The sequence below is a fragment of the Tachyglossus aculeatus genome, chromosome 19, assembly GCF_015852505.1.
Source record: "Tachyglossus aculeatus isolate mTacAcu1 chromosome 19, mTacAcu1.pri, whole genome shotgun sequence".
Lineage (NCBI taxonomy): Eukaryota > Metazoa > Chordata > Mammalia > Monotremata > Tachyglossidae > Tachyglossus > Tachyglossus aculeatus.
Genome location: NC_052084.1, coordinates 7,477,659 through 7,500,853, shown reverse-complemented (window position 1 = coordinate 7,500,853; position 23,195 = coordinate 7,477,659). Strand labels below are relative to the sequence as shown.

Sequence of the window (23,195 nt, the reverse complement as noted above, 5' to 3'; positions counted from 1 at the left end):
GATTAAAATGTGATGCATGCAAAAACACCTGGCCTGAAATCTGACTTGTCACAATGTAAAAAAATTCAAGCAACTGGGATCAAATCATTTGCAACAGATTGAAAAAAGCAAAAAAGGTAAAGACAAAAATAAAATGATCTAGAAGAGGCTGGAATGCTGAAAAGGTCTTGAAAGGAAATACCGAGGCATGAAAGATATTAACAAAATGATCATCTCAAACTCCCAACAAAACCTAAGGGGAAAATGCTAGTGATCAAAGTGGTAAGCAGGAAAGGCCATGCTGACCCAAGAAGAACAGGTCAAGCTAGAAGTTAAGAGTCAATCACTAAAACTTTTTTGATGATGGAAAATGCCCCTATAATGCCCTAAGTTAAGCCCTTCAGGCAGAAATGATAAAACTACACCACAATCAATCAAACCACGATCACTGAAGTGAGGCTACCTTATTATAGGAATTGGAAGGCAACTCAGGTGACCTTCATGTGGAAATATTAGCAAGAATGTCAAAGCCACAGAATAAACTGGGAAAGAAAGAGCACAAAAATCAATCCTGTGAGAAGACAGGCACGGAGAGAGTAGAAGCGAAAAGTGACACGATGGTTTACTCTAATGATGAGACGAAATGACCTCCAGTGAGAGCGGAGACATAGCTATCTCCAGGAAGGGCGGGAGCTCCCTGAGTGTAATAGGAGTAATAGCTTCTAGGGATCGGTCAGTCTTGTGGAGGCCAAGCGGCTGGCAGTCGCGGCAGTAGGACACTGGTGCTCTGAGAGCTGGGTTGCAAGTGGGAGTTTGCACCGAGGGCGATTGGAGCCCAGCGGAAGCCCTGGGGTCCTCATCACCCCTGGCCAGGCTGCTGGGAGGAGCTGCGTGGTTGTAGGGGAAAGAGCGCTCTCTCGATCCTGGCCCAACCAGGTGCTTGGTACTCGCTTGGTGGGGCTTGAAAGGATGAAATGGAGATTCCGTTCATGCATGCATGCTCACGCATGAGCCCCTTCCTTCCTCTCCCCCTCGTCCCCCTCTCCATCCCCCCCATCTTACCTCCTTCCCTTCCCCACAGCACCTGTATATATGTTTGTACATATTTATTACTCTATTTATTTATTTTACTTGTACCTATCTATTCTATTTATTTTTATTTTGTTAGTATGTTTGGTTTTGTTCTCTGTCTCCCCCTTCTAGACTGTGAGCCCACTGTTGGGTAGGGACTGTCTCTCTATGTTGCCAGCTTGTACTTCCCAAGCGCTTAGTCCAGTGCTCTGCACACAGTAAGCGCTCAATAAATACGATTGACTGATTGATTGATTGCCTCAGAGCAGAGCAGGGACTCCGGAGGATGATCTAGGTTCGGCTGGAGGCTCTTCTTCCATCAGTCCCCCTGCCCCCACCTCCCCACTCCCCAGCAGAGCACTAGGTGGGAGCGGGGCTCTTCTTCCCTCTCAAGGGCTCCACACTCCCTCGTGGGCCCAGGTTTGAGAGGCACCCCAACCTCTTGAGGTTTTCTCTCTCTTGCCAGGCTCTGCTGTCTTGGCACCTTCACTGGAGAACTGGAGGAGAGCTTCTGCCTCTGAAATTCTCACTCCCTGAAAACCACCTCTTCCATCCAAAGCCCCTTTCCAAAGTCACCCCTATGCTTCAAAATCAGTCAGTGGTGTTTATTGAGTGCTTACTGTGCGCAGAATCAAAACAATATTTAAGAATTGAATTCAGTACAAAGACAGACATGCATCCAGAGGTAACTGAACAAGTAGATAAGTATATATCTGTATATATGTATATACCTGTAGATATGTATATATATATGTGTACATATTTATTACTCTATTTAACTTGTACATATCTATTCTATTTATTTTATTTTGTTAGTATGTTTGGTTTTGTTCTCTGTCTCCCCCTTTTAGATTGTGAACCCACTGTTGGGTAGGGACTGTCTCTATATGTTGCCAACTTGTACTTCTCAAGTGCTTAGTACAGTGCTCTGCACACAGTAAGCACTCAATAAATATGATTGATGATGAAGTAGAGCTTCAGCACACTCAAAGTGAAATTCCCAAACCAAAACCAATTCAAAAAGTAGAACGGTTACAAAACCACATTGTTCCAAAACTTAAATACAGCCTGAAGTGTGGGGGTGTTCCCTCAATCCATTCACTGAAAGTGATTGATGACAGGCTGAGACCACACTCTTCAGAATGGTTTTCTCCGTCCCTTAATGTGGCCAACAGGTGACTGACTCTCAGAGAGAGGCTAGGGGCCTGGATGGGTGAAATGAAAGGCAGCAATTCCCATCATTACCCAAAGAAATATTTTAAGACTAATGAAATCTGGAGATGCAAAAAACACAACATCTTCAGAAGAATGGTCCACAAAATAGAGAAAAAGGAAAAAGAATTGATAGATAACTAGAAAAAGTGGGAGAGTTTATGACATGGTCAGAACTGACATCCCAAGGCATTAGGGATAAGAAACTTGTTCAAGATAAAATAAATAACTCACGATTACTGAAACCTCCTGAGTTTAAAGGCAGAATTATTTGCAGAGCCCTTTAACTATTTCCAAATAAAAGCCCCCAAGAGAGGCAGGATGGGAATAAGTATAATATGCAGATGTGGCAGTACAAAATACAAATTTACAAGAATCTCGTTTTTTATGGTATTTGTTAAGTGCTTACTATGTACCAGTCACTGGTCTAAGTGCTGGGGTAGCTACAAAGTAATCAGGTTGGACACAGTCCATGTCCCACATGGGGCTCAGAGTATTAATCCCATTTTACAAATGAAGTGACTGAGGCACAGAGATGTGAAGTCACTCGTCCAAGTTCACAGAGTCGACAAGTGGTGGAGACGGGATTAGAATCCAGGTCCCTTTGACGCCCAGGTCCGTGCTCTATCCACTAGGCCTTGCGGCTTCTCTAGGGCTAAATGTAACAGATTCATTCATTCATTCATTCATTCAATCGCATTTATTGAGCGCTTACTGTGTGCAGAGCACTGTACTAAGCGCTTGGGAAGTACAAGTTGGCAACATATAGAGACGGTCCCTATAGCAGTAGGGGGAAAGGAAGGAGGGGGCTCAGTCTGGGAAGGCCTCCTGGAGGAGGTGAGCTCTCAGTAGGGCTTTGAAGGGAGGAAGAGAGCTAGCTTGGCGGGTGTGCGGAGGGAGGGCATTCCAGGCCAGGGGGAGGACGTGGGCCGGGGGTCGACGGTGGGACAGGCTGAGCCCACTGTTGGGTAGGGACTGTCTCTATATGTTGCCAATTTGTACTTCCCAAGCGCTTAGTACAGTGCTCTGCACATAGTAAGCGCTCAATAATCAATCAATCAATCGTAATAAATACGATTGATGATGATGACGACAGGCGAGAACGAGGCCCGGTGAGGAGATTAGCGGCAGAGGAGCGGAGGGTGCGGGCTGGGCTGGAGAAGGAGAGAAGGGAGGTGAGGTAGGAGGGGGCCAGGTGATGGACAGCCTGGAAGCTGAGGGTGAGGAGTGTTTGCCTGATGTGTAGGTTGATTGGTAGCCACTGGAGATTTTTGAGGAGGGGAGTAACATGCCCAGAGCGTTTCTGCACCAAGACGATCCGGGCAGCGGCGTGAAGTAGGGATTGAAGTGGGGAGAGACAGGAGGATGGGAGATCGGAGAGGAGGCTGATGCAGTAATCCAGTCGGGATAGGATGAGAGATTGAACGAGTAGGGTAGAGGTTCGGATGGAGAGGAAAGGGTGGATCTTGGTGATGCTGTGGAGGTGAGACCGGCAGGATTTGGTGATAGATCTGATGTGATCAAAAGGCAGGAGAATCCCTTGCCAAGATATCGGTGAAAATATTAAAACAATACATTTTATGATTCAAAAGACCGACTGAAACTGGATCTGAGATTTTACTTTTGGAGCCCTGATCTGGTAATTATGAAAGGCAATTCTGCTACAGAAATCGGAAATGACTATATAGACTAATTCAACAGAGACAGTCTAACAGTAGTCTTAAATGGAAAGATCTACTAAATAAAAAGTAATTGATAACAGGCACTGAGAATGGAGTAGAGTGAAAAATTGTTTTTTTCTGAATGCGTTGTTCGGAACTATGTAACACTGCATGAAAGCATTTAGAAATGAAAGAAAGACAAATTAAACCCATAGCCAAAAGGGACAGATCAGCTGCATTACTAACATCTTGGATAAGACTTTTTCTTTCCCTCTAGACTGTGAAGCTTATTGTGGGCAGGGAATGCATCTATTTGTTGTATTTTACTCTCCCAAGCGCATAATACAGTCGTTTGCACGCAGTAAGCACTCAATAAATACGACTGAATGAATGAATTCATTTTGTGATTGACCAAAGTGGATCAAGTATTAGTAATCATACACTAATTTCATACATTATTGTTAATCATTTATAATATACCTACACATATTACTGTGTTTATAAATTTCCCCCTTCCCTGTGATTCTTTTTTGTTCCCTCATTCTAACAAAGAAGGAAAAAAAATCTACCTAGAACAAGAGGTTTGTTAAAGCCTTGAAAAAACTGCACAAATATTATTTCTGGTAAAACTCTTTCTCACTAGGAATCCCATGAAGATTAAAACTGTCACAATTGACTAGAGACATAAAATATGCCTATAAACCTGGAAAACAAGCTTGGGCAGTCAGGTCTATAAATGCAGTGGGGACCATGGAAAGGTCATCTATGAATCTTTAGATGACCATATATCCGAGTCTGCTATTTCCCCCATTAGATTCTAAGTAACTTGAAGGAGCTTATTATTTCCATTGTAACTCTCTCAGCACCTGGGACAATGCCCTGAACAACTGACTTCTTAAACTAAGATTTTAAGTGTTAAGAGGCAGGAAATTTTCCAACAATACTGCCTGCCTTAAAGGCAATTTGGCCCCAAGAGAAAGCTCTAGTTTCAGTTGTTTGTTTCCTTTCTAGATCCGTTGAGCTCAGTGGGATTTCTTTTCTTTTCTTTTTCCTTCAGGAAAGAGAGCAACAAAGTAGAAGGAGGCAAAGATGACAAAAGCAAGACTCAGAAAAGAGACAAAGATTATTTTTTCTAGAACCCAATGGAAAAATAGCACATCAGTTCCTGCACAGGGTTTGAACCTTTTTGATAATAAAACGGGAGAGACCTAAGAAAGGTTAATGTCATCTCCCCACTTAATAGCCCCCAAACCTGCCACTTTGGCTATTGTGTGCCACCCAAGCACTTGGGTACTTCTGCTCCCTTCTCCTCATACTTAGGCACATAGTGTTATACTCTACCACTTCCCCGAACGGTAATTTATTTTAGTGTCTGTCTCTCCTACTAGATTGTAAGCTCCTTAAAGGCAGGATTCATGTCTACTAATTCTATTGTACTCTCCCAGTCAATCAATAGTACTTACTGACTGCCATATGCAGAGCACTGTACTAAACACTGTACTCCTGAGTGGTCTGCACATTGTAGGTGCTTAATAAACATTATTATTGTGGTATTTGTTAAGTGTTTAGTATGTGTCAAGTGCTATGCTAACAGCCGGTGTAGGACAAAGTCCTTGTCCCACCCAGGGCTCTCAGTCTAAATTGGATGGAAGACAGGAGTTGAATCCTCAACGATTCCTGACCTAGGTTCTGTTCCCAACTCTGCCACTTGCCCGCTGTGTGATCCTGAGCAAGTCACTTAACTTCTCTGTTTTCAGTTTCCTCACCTGTAAAATGTGAATGAAATACCTCTTCTTTCTACTTGGACTGCAAGCCCCATGTGGGATGGGGACTGTGTCCTACCTGACTAACTTGTATCTACCCCCAGCACTTAGAACAGAGCTTAAAACATAGTAAGTGCTTAACAAATACCACAATCACCGTGATCAATCAATCAATCAATCAATAAATGGTATTTATTGAGTGCTTACTATGTGCAGAGTACTGTTCTAAGCACTTGGGAGAGTACAATACAATAATAATAATAATAATGTTGGCATTTGTTAAGCGCTTACTATGTGCAAAGCACTGTTCTAAGCGCTGGGGTAGAAACAAGGTAATCAGGTTGTCCCACGGGGGGGCGGGGAGGGGCTCACAGTCTTCATCCCCATTTTACAGATGAGGGAACTGAGGCCCAGAGAAGTGAAGTGACTTGCCCAAAGTCACACAGCTGACAAGTGGCAGAGCCGGGATTTGAACCCACGGCCTCTGACTCCAAAGCCCGGGCTCTTTCCACTGAGCCATGCTGCTTCCAATACAAGAGAATTGGCAGCCACGTTCCCTGCCCACGAGCTTACAGTCTTAGAGGGGGAGACGACATCGTCATTTTACAGAGGAAACGGGCACAGAGAAGTGACTTGGCCATAGCCACACAGCAAGCACTTGGCAGAGCTGGGATTCAAACCCAGGTCATCTGACTCACAGGTCTGTGCTTTTTCCACTAGGCCATGCTGCTCCATGCTGGTTGGACAGGAAAAGCAAAAAGCTGCCCATGCCGATTTGGGGTGACCAAGCAGAGTGACTACACAGACGCTGGCACTGCAGTCCCTTCCTCTGGGAATGCTGGCAGGGTGGGTTTAATGGCCCTCCACCCACTGGACTGGGATTTCAGACACGGGATGGGGAGTGGCAACAGGACAGAGGTGCCCCTGCTACTCACTGCCTCTCTGGAAAAGTGCATCTGTAGCCCACAGTCCACTTAGCAAGTGCCCGAAAGCCACCTAGGTAGCCCAACCCACCTGTCCGGGGCACAAGCCACACTCTGCTCTTCTCTGGGAGGCTGCTTTCGGGGTGGCCTACTTTTGGGAAAGCAGTAAGGCCTGATTGAGACTGGGGAAATGAACAAGGATGTTCCATGCTCTTGGTTTCACAGACCCTACAGCTACGTGCAGGGCCTTCGCTACTCATTTCCTGCTCTCCTCACTACTTTCTACTAGTGCTCTGAACATAATTAGCATTCAATAAATGCAATTCACCGATTGACTGACACACGGTGAACTGTCACACTTACAAGTGCCCACTAGCATAAGTGTGCCCATTTAAGGGCCGTGGCACCATGCGAGTGACCCCGGATTTACTGGCCACCGCTTGGAATTGGAGAAGCAGCGTGGCTCGGTGGAAAGAGCCCGGGCTTTGGAGTCAGAGGTCATGGGTTCGAATCCCGACTCCACCTCCATGTCTGCTGTGTGATCTTGGGCAAGTCACTTCACTTCTCTGTGCCTCAGTTACCTCATCTGTAAAATGGGGATTAAGACTGTGAGCCCCACATGGGACAACCTGATCACCCTGCATCCTCCCCAGCGCTTAGAACAGTGCTTTGCACATAGTAAGCGCTTAACAAATGCCAATTATTATTATTATTATTATTATGAAATCAGAAGCTTGCACACTCCACTGTTAGTGCCATCCTTTACTGGAAGTGACGAGGATATTGCTCAGGGGATCTTAAGAGGGACCCTTCTCCCTCAATTTTGCCTCGATCACTGGTGAGCCCTCCAACACCTGTGCAGTTTTCAAGTAACCCTCAGGAACATGCGGGTCTCAAGTTGGAAGGCTATCTTTTAAAGCCAACACCAAATGTGCTATAAAAGTTCTATGAACGAGTTTTTTTGGCTTCTTAAATGGTATTTGGTAAGTGCGTACTGTGTACCAGGCGTCGTTCTAAATGCTGGAAAAGTTCTTTAAAAAGTCCCAGGCCAAAGTCTGTGTGTATAAAATCATCCGCCCTATCTCTCTTGCTATATGACACACTTATCAAGGCTTGGACCATTACAAAACCAGGTGATTTACATAAGTGCCTCTTTTTTTTTTTGGACAGTGAGAGACAGTAACAGGGGAGCAGTACCAAAAACATGGAGATGCAAAATCGTTTGTGCGCGTGCAAGTTCCCAATTCCAGGGCACTGACACGTCTCAAGGGACAGCCCAAGCTGCTGCTGAATAACAATAATGAGAATAACAGACTAAAATCTGGCTGCTCATTTTGCAGTCAGCCCTAGAAAATGGCAGTAAATAACGGTCCTCCTTGAAAGGAAATACATTTAGAAGGGTCATGTGTTTTGAATTGCTACCGACAGAATAGGTGGAATGTTTCTTTGTCATTTGGATCTGGAAAGCTGAGCAACTTCAGGGGTCGTCATGGCTCCTTATCATTGATGTGGTTTGCGAGGCCACATTTGATGCTGCAAGTCACGATTTCCAAGACCAAAGTTAACATTAGTCTAAATTCTAACGTGCCAGTGGACTTGACCCAAAAAGATCATTCTCTGTCTCTTTCCATGAATTATTCAAAGGATTCTTGGTCATCTGGCTCAAGTCACACATCAAAATATAAATTCTGAATTAATGCGAACTCGGGTGCTTGTTTTTTTCTGAATATGGCCCTGTATATAAGCCTTGGTGCAGTCAAGAACTTTTGGAGGATAGTCATTCTGAAGTTTGGAAGGAATTTGAATTTGATTATTTTTCTGCTCTTTAATTTAGCTTCTGTAAAACTGGCTTAAAAATGTATGTGCAACACCGCCATAAATAAAAATGCCCCTGCACTTCCAGAAACTCCCACATTTTCATAAAGTATACAACAGTTCATCATTTTGGTCACAATCCAGACACACACTTTCTAATTTTAAATGCCTTACAAAGAAGAGAAATTCCTTTTCACCCAGATCTTTTTGCCAAAGCAAAGTTCTTTTCATCAAATATTCTAAGATGAAAATACTGACTGCCAAAAATTAGAACCATAATTCTAACATCAGGTAAAAACAGTAAAGAACCCAAGAAAATAACTTTGAAATTCGTAGGCTAGGTACAACTGCATATACTCAGAATTAAAGTGTTTGTTTCTAAAAGCTACCTAGCAGCAAATTTATTTTAATACTACCAGATAAACTTTAATACAGAGTCTGTTATAAGTTTAACAGTTGTAGTAGAGAAGCAGCGTGGCTCAATGGAAAGAACCCGGGCTTTGGAGTCAGAGGTCATGGGTTCAAATCCCTGCTCTGCCAATTGTCAGCTGTGTGACTTTGGGCAAGTCACTTCACTTCTCTGTGCCTCAGTTACCTCATCTGTAAAATGGGGATGAAGACTGTGAGCCCCCTGGGGGACAACCTGATCACCTTGTAACCTACCCAGTGCTTAGAACAGTGCTTTGCACATAATAAGCACTTAATAAATGCCATTATAAAAAAAAACGTTGGGGTGAGTACTAAATCTTGATTACCCACGTTCCATTGTCTTGATCTATGGGGAAGCAGTGAGGCCTGCGTGGCCCAGTGGAAAGAGCAAGGACTTTGGAGTCAGCGGTCACAGGTTCAAATCCCAGCTCTGCCAATTGTCAGCTGTGTGACCTTGGGCAAGTCACATAACTTCTCTGTGCCTCAGTTGCCTCATCTGTAAAATGGGGATTAAGACTGCGAGTCCCCCATGGGACAACCTGATCACCTCGTAACCTCCCCAGCGCTTAGAATGGCGCTAAATAAATGCCATTATTATTATTAATGGAAAGAACACGGCCCTGAGAGTCAGAGAACTGAGGTTCTAATCCTGGCTCTGCCTCTTGCCTATTGTGTGACATTCGGCTAGTCCCAACTTCTCTGTGTCTCCATTTTCTCATCTGTAAAATCAGGATTAAATCCTACTCCCTCCTATCTAGATCATGAGCCCTGTGTGGGACAGGGACTGTATCTAACCTAATTACCTTGTCTCTTTCCCAGTACTTAGTACATTGTACGCACTTAATACCACGTAGTAATATCATCATGATGATACTAATAATGGTAAAAGCGCTTAGTACAGTGCTCTGCCCAGAGTAAGCACTCAATAATTAGGATTGTTTTCTTTTATTTTGTTAGTATGTTTGGTTTTGTTCTCTGTCTCCCCCTTTTAGACTGTGAGCCCACTGCTGGGTAGGGACTGGCTCTAGATGTTGCCAATTTGTACTTCCCAAGCACTTAGTACAGTGCTCTGCACATAGTAAGCGCTCAATAAATACGATTGATTGATTGATTGATTGATTGAATGAATGATAATAATAATATGGATGAGTTGGAAGCAGGAGGCAAGTCTGCTCCTTTAACCCCACACCCAAGAACGAGTCCACTTCAGCTCCACACCATCAGGGCCCCTAGTAGCTCCTTTGCCAAGACAGCACAGGATGAAGGGGCAGTGTGAGGGCTTTCCAACTTCTAAAATGTTGGTAAGTCTATGGCAGCCACCAGAGCCGCCCCCCGCACCGTGGGTTGTTGTGCACCAGATGCACCAATCCCTGCATGGCAGGGGGTGGGCAAGGATTGAGGCAAACAAGGCTTGAGCGAGGCTAACTGGGGCGGGTCACCACAGCCCAAGCCAGCTTCTCCCAAAAAACGCAGGTCACCTCCAGCCAGGAGCCACGTTTACATCTGGAGACCCCTAGAGAGGCTGCAATTTTTGGTACAAAGGACCATTTCCCTCCCATGGCTTCCTGGGGGTCCACCCGAAGGCCGCCTCGCTTTCCCCCCCTCCTCGGCCACAGGCTCGGTCCAGGGAAGGGCTGGTTACCTGACGGGCCGGAAGAGGACAATGCCCTGTGGCAGAGACAGCACCAAGGAAGTATCCAAGAGAAAGGTAGGAAGAGATCCCTAATCCGGAAAAGGGCGCAGTCACATCAATGATCTCATTTTATCCTTTCACTAAGGGCCCAGAAATCATTCTCCCTATTTTACAGGTGAGGGAACTGCGGTCCAGAGACTTGCCCATGGTCACAAAACAGGCCAGAAGCAGAGCTGGGATCGCCCTCCCTCTGCCCATCTGCCAAGCTAGCTCTCTTCCTCCCTTCAAGGCCCTGCTGAGAGCTCACCTCCTCCAGGAGGCCTTCCCAGACTGAGCCCCTTCCTTCCTCTCCCCCTCGTCCCCCTCTCCATCCCCCCATCTTACCTCCTGTCCTTCCCCACAGCACCTGTATATATGTATATATGTTTGTACATATTTATTACTCTATTTATTTATTTATATATTTTACTTGTACATATCTATTCTATTTATTTTATTTTGTTATTATGTTTGGTTTTGTTCTCTGTCTCCCCCTTTTAGACTGTGAGCCCGCCATTGGGTAGGGACTGTCTCTATGTGTTGCCAATTTGTACTTCCCAAGCGCTTAGTACAGTGCTCTGCACATAGTAAGCGCTCAATAAATACGATTGATGATGATGATGAGAACCTGGGCTCCTGACTGCCAGTTCCAGGCTCTTCCCCTCAGGTCACGTGGCCATTTTGACCTACCCAGGTGGAAAGCTTTTCAGGCTTCTCTCCTTCATTGGCTCTATTTCTTGGACCAAAGGGAAGGCTATGCTCCTTGTGCTTTCCCACCTAAACCCCGGATGCTGCTCCCAAGCCAGATGGGTCTGGTTGGGTCTGCAGGGGCCCAGGCGGCTTTTGTGGGGGCCGCTTACGGGGCCATGTTGAGTGGGTGCATTGATGTCCATAAGCTTAAACTCTGGCATTTACTTTAACGTCTGTATTCCCATCTAAACTATGTATTCCTGGTGGGTAGGGATATCACAGCTCCCAACACTATGGTACTGTACTCTCCTAAGCACTTAGTTCTCTGCTTTGCATACAGTAAGTACCCAGGATATCCGACTGATTGATTGAAGCAGTGGTTCACCTAACCCCTCCATGATTCATTCTTTTACTTGTTGATATCATCATTTGGTTTGTAGACTCTATTGCTTGAAATTGGTGTGACTCATTGGTACCTTTAACTTCATGTGCCTTTCCCCACCTAATAATAATAATTATGGTACTTGTTAAGTGCTTACTATGTGCCAGGCACTGTACTAAGTGCTGGGCTAAATTGTGAGCCTCATGAGGAACAGAGACTGCTTCTGATCTGTTATCATTTGTAGCTACCCCAGCACATAGCACTCTGCTTACTGCTTAATAAACACCATAACTTCTTCGCTAAGTCAGGGTAACATCTGTTATCTTTCATGATAGCTGATTAATTGAGCTCTATGTCTTCCTATGAATCTCAGCATCTTCAGGATCTTTAGCAAAGCATTCTGACATCATAACCAATTATAAATACTATTTGAATTTTAAATTCCTGCGGGTACCCGGCTCAACAATGAAGGTCTCACTTATTATTCCTAGTTATTACCTACCCAGAGCAGAGTGGACACAGATCACTTCCAAAAAGAAATGGGGGGGGGGGGGGGGGGCAGCTTCACAAGGCTAGCAGCTTAGAGCCAAATCGGAATATTACAACTTGGAATGATTCCAAAAGAGAAGTTGGGCTTTCTTCCCAGAACACCCTGCATAACAGGTGGCATTTTTTGGAAGCTTTGGGAAAATGAAGAAATGTGGATGTTAAGGTTAACATATATCACCTATATTCCACTTAAACTGGGTTAGTCTATTTACTTTTTATACACTGTGCCATTATAAAGTGGGACTCGATGAAATATCCACAGTCGCCCCATCAATACACAGCCTGTGTGTACAGTGCAGTAGACGGAAAAGGAATGGATTTTCAAGCTGGGAGTGAAGTGGGAAGTGCATGGCTGAATCTGCCTGGTGACTTTCCACCCTACTGCGTCAGAAAAGTATGGAGCTACATTTTCCTACTGCTGGGGCCACCAGGCTCCCAAAAAGCAAGAGTGCTGGTTCCTTATTTGGTGTCAGCAGTATGAGTAGAAAGAGGGACAAACGGGGCAAAGGCTGGGATGCAAGAACAAGGCAACAAAAATACAAGGAGGCTCCAGCTGAGATTGCATGTGTACACACAATCAATTTTTTGGTTTTTCTTTGTTTTCATTTAAGTACTGATAAACACTGCGGTAAACACAAAGCAAATCAGGCACAGTCCCTTGGTGTAGCTTCCCACCCACAAAGTTACAGGAATTCATGCCGGAGTACCCACCGGATTAGCTTGTATATACCCCAGTGCTTAGAACAGTGTCTGGCCTATATTAAGCACTTAAATACCATAATAGTTACTATTATTATTTTTATATGAATTGGCAACACCAAACGCAAGCAGCTTCATGCCACATCTGTGAGCCAACAGGTGAACCTCTGGTCACCGCTGAAAGCTGGCAAGAGGAAAAAGGAATATGGTGGGCGTTGGTTTGGTATGAAGCCTATGGGCAATCCCTCCACTTTTCATAAACTCTAACCCAATCCTGGTGTCTCACTTTGCAACTTGTGGAAAGTTCTGTCTGGGGAAGCTCTATCAGCAGCTGAGAGGGAGATCACTAGGCAGCATGACCTGGTGGAAAGACCATGAGCCTGGGAGTTACACGACCAATTCTCTGGGCCTAAGTTCCCTCATCTGCAAAATGGGGATTCAGTACTTGTCCTTCCCCCTAGTTAGGACTGTGGACCTATGTAGGATCTGATTATCTTATACCCCAGTGCTTAGTACAGTGCTTGGCACAAATTAAGCTCTTAACAAATACCACAATTATTAAAGAGTTGTTAATCATTGCTTTAGGAATCCAACATGATCAGACCTCAGCTTACACCTGTCCTTCAATTTGCTCACTGTCTTTGCATCTCAGATAGCTTCAGCCAAAGGGAGAATAAATATCCCTCTCGGCCTGACACAGCTTTCACGGAGTCGCAACTGACGGAGGTGACAGAAGCTGCTGTGTTTGAACCCCGGGAGGCAAGGAGGTTTGGGGTTTGCGAAGCTGAAACCACCAAATGTGAAAAACGAAGACATCTGGAACTGACAGGACTTCAGGCTGCTACCTCAGTAATTGGCTATTTCTGTCACTTGGCCAGCTCCACTCCCCTCGCCGGTGGCTTGAACCTGCATATTCTCCCTGAGACGGCGGGAGTTCTGACAGGGTCCGAGGAACGGATGGATTTCTTTAAGAGGCCAAGATTTAGCGAAGCTCTGAGTGAATATTCTGTTGGATTATACTCTCCCAAGCCCTTAGTACAGTGCTCGGCACACAGTACGCACCCAATAAATGTGACATTGATTGACTGAAGTATGTGAAATGGCAATGTTTGCTGGGAATGAGAAAAGAGGATTGATCAGGTGATGTGAGCAGACATCCCTCCACCTCTCCCCTTGGTCACAAGAGGAAGATTTGAGGTGGCAAAAGAAAGAGGAAGTCCTGGTGAGCCCACGAAGGCAACTATTTGTATGTATACTGGCTTGACAGCTCAGGTCAGACCCACTAAGAAAGGGACTTCAGAAGACCAGAAAGGCAGAGAAAACGCTTATAAATAGAACATGGTCAGATGTACACATCTGCTTAGATGGAACATTACCTGCTATTTGTCAGGAGACAAAACACCTTGCGTAAAGAAGCAAGGCTAAATGCTTTCTGAAATGTTTGTGCTCTAGGAGTTTTAATGTAAAAAAGATGCAACAACTCTATTCTTAGTTTTAACTTGTGGATCAACCTATATCTTTACATTCACATTGTATGATAATATTTACTGCACATAAAAATAGCATGGTCTCCTCTAAGGATGCCAAAATGCTACGCAGTTGTCAATTCGACAGCTCTGCCAGATGAGCAGATGAATGGCATTATAATTAAGAGCTCACTATGTGTGAAGCACCGTTCTTTCTTGTGTCCTTCCTGTTTCACAGGAAACAGGCACCAAAAATGAAAATCATGGGTAACAGTAGGAACAGCACCGGGGTCTTAGCCAGGACATTAGTACTCTGCTCTGCCTTTAGCAAGCACTGTGGTGCCACACAGGACGACCTAATCACAGGGGCACTGTAGGAGAATGCTAACTGAACAGATCAAAATTCTTGTAGAAGGGCAGAACAATTTTGGCTACCTGCTGCTGGAGAAGGAAAATCCTGTTTTTAAAGCAGAAAATCCACCTCACAAAGCAGAGCATTCCAATCTGGAGGGTGGACTTAGTAGTGACTTGTCACCCAAGTTAGATTTCCTCTGCCTGATTGGAGGGTTGGTCAGATGTTGCACGGTGGAACAGACAATGGATTTGCTCTATCAGAGATCTGACGTTGGCATTGTTAAGGCACTGTAAATTGGGGGCTTGTTAATCTTGACAGGTCCCTCGGTAAGGTGTCACAAGAGAGGGTGTGGGCTCAAAAGAATCTCCACCCCTCCCCCTTGGTTGTCTACACACACACAATTACCCAGTCATACATTCCTCTCCTATCCTCGCAACCAACCTTAGACACTTATCCCGCAGAGCCGTCCTCAGTGCCAAGGGCCAGAGCAGTGCAGGTAATGAGAAAAGTACATGAAACGGGAGCAGATGGGGCACAAGATATCATCTTTTTCTGTAGAAAGTGTTTGCCGCTTTCAGCATGCAACGGGGCCGGCCCAGTCGGCTATGGGTAAATTACCAAATTTGACAGCAGCCACCAATGGGTCTGTCAATGCCCTGGGCCAATTCCAGGGCTTGGAAGGCAACGATCCCCTCTTTATACAGACACAAGTGGGAATATATGAAACCGTCAACACGAGTGACGAAGAAAGCCAACAGCGGCTGTCCGATCTCTCAGGAAGGGTTGCTAAGGGCAGATGTTAAGGCTTTTTCAACACGTGCTGCACGGCTGGTTGGACATGTTCTCAAACAGTAAAATCCTGTACGATCTGCAGCTGGTTTGGCTCTTTTTGGCATAGAAGCAGCGTGGCTCAGTGGAAAGAGCCCGGGCTTTGGAGTCAGGGGTCATGGGTTCGAATCCCAGCTCCGCCACACGTCTGCTGTGTGACCTTGGGCAAGGCACTTCACTTCTCTGCGCCTCAGTTACCTCATCTGTAAAAGGAGGATTAAGACTGTGAGCCCCACGTGGGCTGTGATCACCTTGTATCCCCCCAGCGCTTAGAACAGTGCTTTGCACATAGTAAGCGCTTCACAAATGCCATCATCATTATTATCATTATTATTATTACAATACCCGAGAGAAAGAGCCAAGAGGTCATTTCAGAGGGAGGGGCAGGTTGTCGCTACCAAGAGAATCGCCGTCTGATTCCCCAAGCACCAATAAGCCTCTGGGCCGCAGAGAGAGCAATCACAGCAGATCTGTCTGTCCATAAAAGTGCCCCTCGCGGTATATGGGACTCAAGCGAGGGATTAACGTGCTCTATGATGTATAGCAAACCTGCTAATACCCTGCCCGGGGTCTTTGTTCAATTACTGAATTTTCAAAACAGCATTTAGCCAGCCAGCCTCTGACAAAACAGCTGGCCTGGATGTTTCGTAGATATCATCAATCGCATTTATTGAGCGCTTACTGTGTGCAGAGCACTGTACACAGTAAGATATGTAAGATAGATATGTAAGATAGCTATGCTAGGGGATGATCGGAGAAACACAGACTTTCACTGGCACTTAAAAGAAAAGCCCGTAGTTGGGTAGGGACCATCTCTATACGTTGCCGATTAGTACTACCCAAGCGCTTAGTTCAGTGCTCTGTACACAGCAAGTGTTCAATAAATATGACAATGAATGAATGAATGATGTGGTGAGAAATGAGTTCATCTTTCCCAGCCTTTCTGTTTATTCACAGTACAGCTGGGTCACTGACATCACTGTAATCTACGTCTTTTTGTTTTTTAAATAAGGAAAAAGGGAAACGACGACCCATTAAGGAAAGGAGCATGGTATATACATGTTCCCCGGTGTCAGAGAGAGAGAGAATTGAGCTTGCATGCTAGAACAGGTACGTATGGAAGCTGGAAAACCTATTATGTGGAGATTCACTGCTAGGAAGTCAGAGTTACACTGGCAAAGGCCTGGAGCTGCCGTACAGACACACAAACCTATCTACCCGCTTTTCTTCCAGGTGGTGCCAAGGGAGCAAAGCGAAAGAACTCAGCAGCCTTCCGCTTATCTGGCAGAAATCCTGACTCACCCCGGGTGGGTGGCTGTTTGCAAGGCAGAACAAAGGGAAACAGCCAGGACAGCTCTTGCTGGAACAACTGTGTGTGGAGCAAGAAAGTTTCATGGCTCTGACAAAGGTCGGGGTACAGTGTGGCTTGTGGAATGGAACCTGCTTCTGTGGGTAAGAGTGTGTTAGAGTATTCTGCTTTTATGGGATTAGAACTAAATACAATCTCGGTTCCCAATAACTGAAAAAAATATCAGACCCATGTACCTTGCACCTAAAGAGCCTCCTCTAATGGCTTTCTAGCCCACCCCTCACATACCCAATTGCCATAGTTTTAAAGATGGATCACAGATTCTTTCTTTACACATTCCTTTGGGATAAGGTGGTCCTCATTTGGATGGCCAAGACAAGCAGAATCCTTTGCATGGTTAACGGACAGACATGGAACACGGAATGCTGCCTTGTGGAACAAATGCCACTATGCATCAACGGCTGCCCATAATAACTTTCTGGTGTCGCTTCATGCTTCTTACAGAGACAGAAATATCTGCTCTTCTCAGTAATTTGTTGTCAGGAACGCTAGGTTCTGCTAACTCCCCTCTGGACTTTCAAATTCTCTGACTAGACAGGTGCCTGGAGTTGAAGTGCTCCATAAACGTATTGATCGATTGATCGATCAATCACAAGTGCCTTTCAAACCTTGGGCGCTGTATGTTGCAGACTAGCAGCCATAACAAAATCCAGAACCAAATCAATTTTCAATGAATTAATCTCAAATTTTGTCTGTTTACAATATAACGCGATCCATTTAAACAAGCCCGAATCTTCAACAATAACCAATTTTTAAAGCAAGATTTCCCTTTAGAGTAGAAATATTTCCCATGAGAAATCCTCACAATAAATCTAATAGGCATCTTTATGCCTCTTGACTGTACTATTTCTGTGCTAAAAGATAAAATCAACATTTGTCTGATGTTTGCATTTCTAAATAACTTTGCAAAATGAAACCACCCTGCCACTCTGAAATGTGATTATTATTTTGATACGTAATTTACTTTTACTTCAGAAAAATCACCAGGAAGTTACTGTCCCAATCAGTTTAACAAAACACATTTTTCACGCATCAAAAAATCTTGGCAGAAATGAAAATCAAGTTGTTTCATCCAATAAGTGCATGAATAAATACTAAAGATCATCCATAAACTGGGTCAGTCTGCCACACTGATTCATTCCTTAGAATTAAGTTCGATGCTGGACTAAGAAGTAACAAATGACTCAGTCACATTTGGTCAGTGACTGTTTCTAAATACCACACACAGGAGCCATCGGTTGACAACTAAATAATAAACAGCCTCACCATGACCCAGGTTGCTCCTTTGCAGTTGGAGAAGAAAGGAACGTTAATACTTCGTTTGAGAAGGCGAATGCTTCTCAATCTTGGCACTCCCGGATGACTAGTCAGTGTGCATTAAAAGCTCAGCTCCTAAACCTTCATCGGTGTCAGGACTTTGAGCTCTACCTCTCTCATAAACAAACACTGGCTACGGTGGCAACAAAAACATCCCTTTAGCAGGGGGCTGTATGGAGACGCTCCTTACCTTCTTGTAGGCACACGGGTGTATCGCTTGGTTTCCAGCCCAAGGAGCCATTGAAATGTTTCACACACAGTTTTTTCGAAGGACCTGTCAGTTTATATCCTTCTTGGCAGTGAAATCGGGCTACAGCACTTTCAAAGAACACTCCTCCCGTGGCCATACTCTGGGTCCGGTAGCCATACTCTGGGACGCCAGGGTCAGCACAAGCGTGAAGGTCATCAAATCCTGCAGTGGGAAAGACAGATGGGAGCCTGTTAACTCCACCTCTAATCCACTTGTGTCTTTTCCATCTGAAAGACTGACTCTATAACATTCTGTATCCTTGGCCCCCCTGAACCTTGGGCCAAAACCGGATGAACAGACTGAATGGACTCACATTGTCCACAGCTTATTACCGGTTTAACTTCCCGGTTAACTGGGGGGAATTTGGGTTCAGGGGCCAGATAGGTGGGATTTTAGTAGGGAGGGGGAGAGGGAAAAATTGACAGGGCTAGAGATCCTGTCCTTTTTGCAGGGAGGCTTGGAGAGAGAACTCTGTGAAATAGGAGGAATTTCACAGAGAGAATTAGCTGGCCCCAGAAGCCCCCGGACCTTACCTCCAGGAATATCCCCCTCTCCCTCTACCACCTAGCTCTACTAGACCAGCCACTGTTTGTACACCTGCAAGTCTATCCCAAAGCTCTCTCTGTGAATATAAAATTTAGGTGGAAGCCACAGAAGTAGACTGAGAGCCAAGAACCTTCCTGCACAAACAAAACATGCGGCTCCCTAGAGCTCAATGGGAAAAGCCCCCAGGTCTCAAGCTAACCTCTCCACACCTCAGTACACCCACTTGATGGTATGGAAGCTTTGTCCAGTGGACTGCCCGACAGAGAAAATCCTCAGCTCTCGCTGAGAAGGGCTATGCCAGGCCTCAGATGGGGGGGAAGATGGGTGCAGCATATAACGGAAAACTGAGGACAAGAGAAGATTAAACTGGGTCAACTGGAAACCGAGCAAGACGCTGATGCTCCAGGTAGGTTTGATGCCACCCATGTGTCTTCTATTGTACTCTCTCGAGCCCTCCGTTCAGTGCTCTGCAACAGGAGGCATTCAATAAATACTACTGATAGATTGACTCTTCTGACTCTCCTCTAAGGGAAGTGCTGACCTACTGACTGGCCATCCTCTTCCCTGGGTCCCTGAATTCTTCCAGATGTTTTCTGGCCAGTTAGGTTGTTCTTGCTTTCCCTGAGCCAGGCTTGATCCCTCACTCTGCTGACATGGGCACGGTAACAGCCCAAATCCCACAACAGTGGTAAGTGGACAGGAAGAGGGCTAAAATGTAGGCCACGTTAATCTGGGACAGCAAGCAGAAGAGAAAGGAAAGAAGGAACGAGGTAGGGACAGGGCATTCCATGTTAATTCAAAAGCCCATCTGTGAAACCGGCACCTGGCTTTCTAGCAATCTCATTCTGGATGCAGATAGTGTCCTTTCTACAAAAGAGGAAGCAGGCTTTCCCTCTAGAATGATCAAGGTTTACTGGTGTACCGATCGTAGACCGCACATTAATAGCACGCATTGCTTTTCAAGGGCAATTAGTGCCTGTGGGAGACGGTTGAGGAATACCAGGAAACCATCAAGCTACGACTTTGTCAAGAGATAAAAAATGCAGGCCATCTTCCCCCGGAGCCCCCATAAAATGTGAAGAAATTAGTGGCAAGGGTTTCTTACCAGATCACTCGAATTTACTGACTGCTTACTGTGTGCAGAGCCCTGTACTAAGCGCTCAGAATAATATGCTACAACAGAGTTGGTAGACACATTCTCTCCCCATAAGGAACCTACAATCTAGAGGGGGAGACAGACAATAAAATAAACTACAGACTTGAAGTTAAATGCTGTAGGGCTGGGGTGAAAAACAACTGATTAGAGGGTACAGATCCAAGTGCACAGGCAACACAGAAGGGAAGACGAGTAGGGGAAATGAGGGCTTACTTGGGGAAGACCTTTTGAAGGAGATGTGATATTAGTAGGGCTGTAAGGGTGGAGAGAGTAGTGGTCAGTCAGATAAGAAGCGGGAGGGAGTTCCAGACCAGAGGAAGGACATGGGGAAGGGGTCGGCAGCAAGATAGATGACAACCATTCTGATCTTAATGGAAAAATTCCTGGGAATAAAGCCCCTTCCAGTTTATAGAGTGTGAATATAGACAAACTCAGAGGCCCCCAAACCTAAATTATAGAGGCCTTGCTTTTTTTTTGTGCCAGTCTATGGGTAATGGTCAGGATCCTACTTGTCCCCATTATTTAATACTATCTGTGTCACATCATATCTCCCCACTCTCAAAAACCTCCAATGGTTGCCTGCTCATTTCCAGATCAAATGGAAACCCCTCACCGTCGGTTTTAAGGCACTCAATCAGCTCTCCCCTCCTATCTTACACCTCACTCATCTCCTCCTATAACCCAACTCACTCCCTTGGCCCTTCCAACACCAGCCTATTCCTGTACCCTAAATTCATTTGTCTTACTACTGACACCTTGCCCACATCCCCGCTCTGGCCTAAAGCACTCTCACCCTTCATATCCTACAGACCACCTCTCTCCACTCCAGAGTGCTACTAAAATCACATCTCCTCCAAAAGGCCTTCCTCATTTCCCTTTGCACTTTGGACCCATTAGAGGCAGAAGGGGACACTTGGGCTTCCTCACCTTCCTGACCCACTCCTAGGAAGCAGCAGTTTGCCCACCTTTAAGTTCCTCAGGTAACTAGCTGCCACCAATGTGCGGCTGGTGAGGGAGACTCAGGAACGAGAGTAACTTTTGGGCAGGGAGCTGCTGATCTGCTCCCTGAGGGGCTTAGCAGCAGTTGAAGAAGAAAGCCAAAAGTCTCAGTTGCACACAATCTCCCTGCATGGTCAGGTATAACCCAGGGTTGACTTTATATTTTTAACTATGCATTAACTTTGACTTCAGATTTCCACAAAAAGCCAACTGTGAAGGGGAACTTTCAAGAGATGAGAGTGGTTAACTGCCGGGGCAATACCCACTTTGTCCAAAGGGATGGAAGCTGTTGATGAGAGAAACCTCCTTTTTTCCTGCCATTTGGGGATTAAGATATAAAATATCCACTGCCCCGGCCTGGGTTTTGTAAAACCCTGGCCTTTCAAGAGGAGAAATGGGCTCTGCCCTCACGCCAGTGTGGCTTATGGAAGAAAAATAAACTTGGGGCAAGATAAACTGAGGTCTCTAGCACCAAAAGGAGAGACAACACCGGAATTTTTAAAATGCTGTTTCTTTTTGTTTGTATCTCTGTGCCACTGTGTTCACCATCAGTCATATACTTCTGAGTGGTGTGAAAACATTGATTACTGCTTCCATTCATTAAGCTAAACAGTTTTTACCCTGCAAAGCATCTCTTGGGAAATACAGCAGATGCACATCAGAAATAAAATCATAGCAAGTTACTATCATAATATTTTTGCTAGGCCAACAATACAGTGCACAATCTATCACAGCAAATCCACAGTAATGAAATGCCACTTACTCTTGTTTTGTGAAGGCACAACAATGAATTGAGAAATTCATCTCTCTGGGTTGAAGATTCAGAATTTGAATTATATTACCAAATTCAGTAGAGCTGATGCAGTGAATATAGGACGTGCATTGAATATCTGGATGGTAATTAATCCAGAAATTGAACTCTCCTGAAAATCAGGTAGGCACGCTTCACCATTTAAGAAATAGTTCAAAATGTTCATAAAGCTAGGTAAAGGATGGGTGTGAAACAGAATTGAGCTTTTTAGTTCCAAATAAACTGCAGCCCAGTGAATTTTATAAATATTGTAATTTTGTAAAGTCTGCAGATATTGGTCACCAGAACTTTATTATTCAAGCAATCAGTGGTATTTACTGAGCACTTACTGTTCAGAACACTGTACTAAACGCTCGGGACAGTACAATACAAAAGAGTAGAGACATGTTCCCTACCCACAAGGAGTTTACAGTCTGCATTTAGGATCAAATCAGACCTTTCTCCCATCTTATTTTAATTAGCTTTGATTCACTCTCTATCACCAAATCCTCTCCCTCAATCTCCATTAACGTTAGTAAGAAATGTAACTCAACGAGTCTTATAGCCTTCTCCTTAGCTGGTCAGAGTGAAATGTGCCTCCCCGAGCATCAAATTTCCTGCTGGCATGTCTTGGACCTCCTAATGGGATTATTTTTGGTCCTGTTTCACGGATCTGCCCTACAAAATAAGATCAAATACAACTGATCACTCAATCAAGCTATTTATTGAGTGCTTACTGTATGCAGAGCACTGTACGAAGTGCCTGGGAGAGCACAATGCAACAAGTTTCACTGTCCACAAGGAGCTTACAACCTAGAGGGGGGAGACAGACGTTAAAATAAATGAGTGCTGTGGGGCTGAGGGTGGGATGAATGTCAAGTGAGTAAAGGGTACAGATCCAAATGCAAAAGTGATGCAGAAGGAAGAGGGAGGAGGGGACATAGGGAGAGAGAGTACTGATGATAATCAATAAGTCGGTGATACTTATAGAGCACTTACTGCACAGCACTGTAATAAGTGCTTGGGAGACTGTAACAGAGTTAGCAGACATGTTCCCTGACCACAAGGCACTTTCAGTTTAATGACAGCGCTCTCTAAAGAGATGGGCATACAAAACACCCAACTTCTGTTCAGGACTAGAAGAAGGAAGAAAAAAAGCACCAGTGGAAATGGAGAAAAAGAAATATCAATAGGAGTGGTTGCCCGAAGCCATTCAGTGAGAGGAGGGATGCAAAGTCAACCAGCTCTGCCTTGGGAATTTCGACTTACTCACA

At 44.9% G+C, this 23,195-nt stretch overlaps 1 protein-coding gene across 3 annotated transcripts in view; it reads right to left on the bottom strand.

The window, feature by feature from the left end:
- The window catches only part of SUSD4 (sushi domain containing 4), a 63,099-nt gene that overhangs the window by 12,670 nt on the left and 27,234 nt on the right, over positions 1-23,195 (bottom strand). For 2 of the 3 annotated variants that reach the window (XR_005455031.1, XM_038760998.1), the window contains exon 3: positions 18,371-18,592. Coding sequence is in view for 2 of the 3 variants with exons in the window: in XM_038760998.1 (XP_038616926.1) it covers positions 18,371-18,592 (222 nt within the window). In the remaining variant the exon portion in view is untranslated. Of the gene's footprint in view, positions 1-18,370; positions 18,593-23,195 lie in introns of those variants that run through there. The other variant, XM_038760999.1, reaches the window with a different exon arrangement.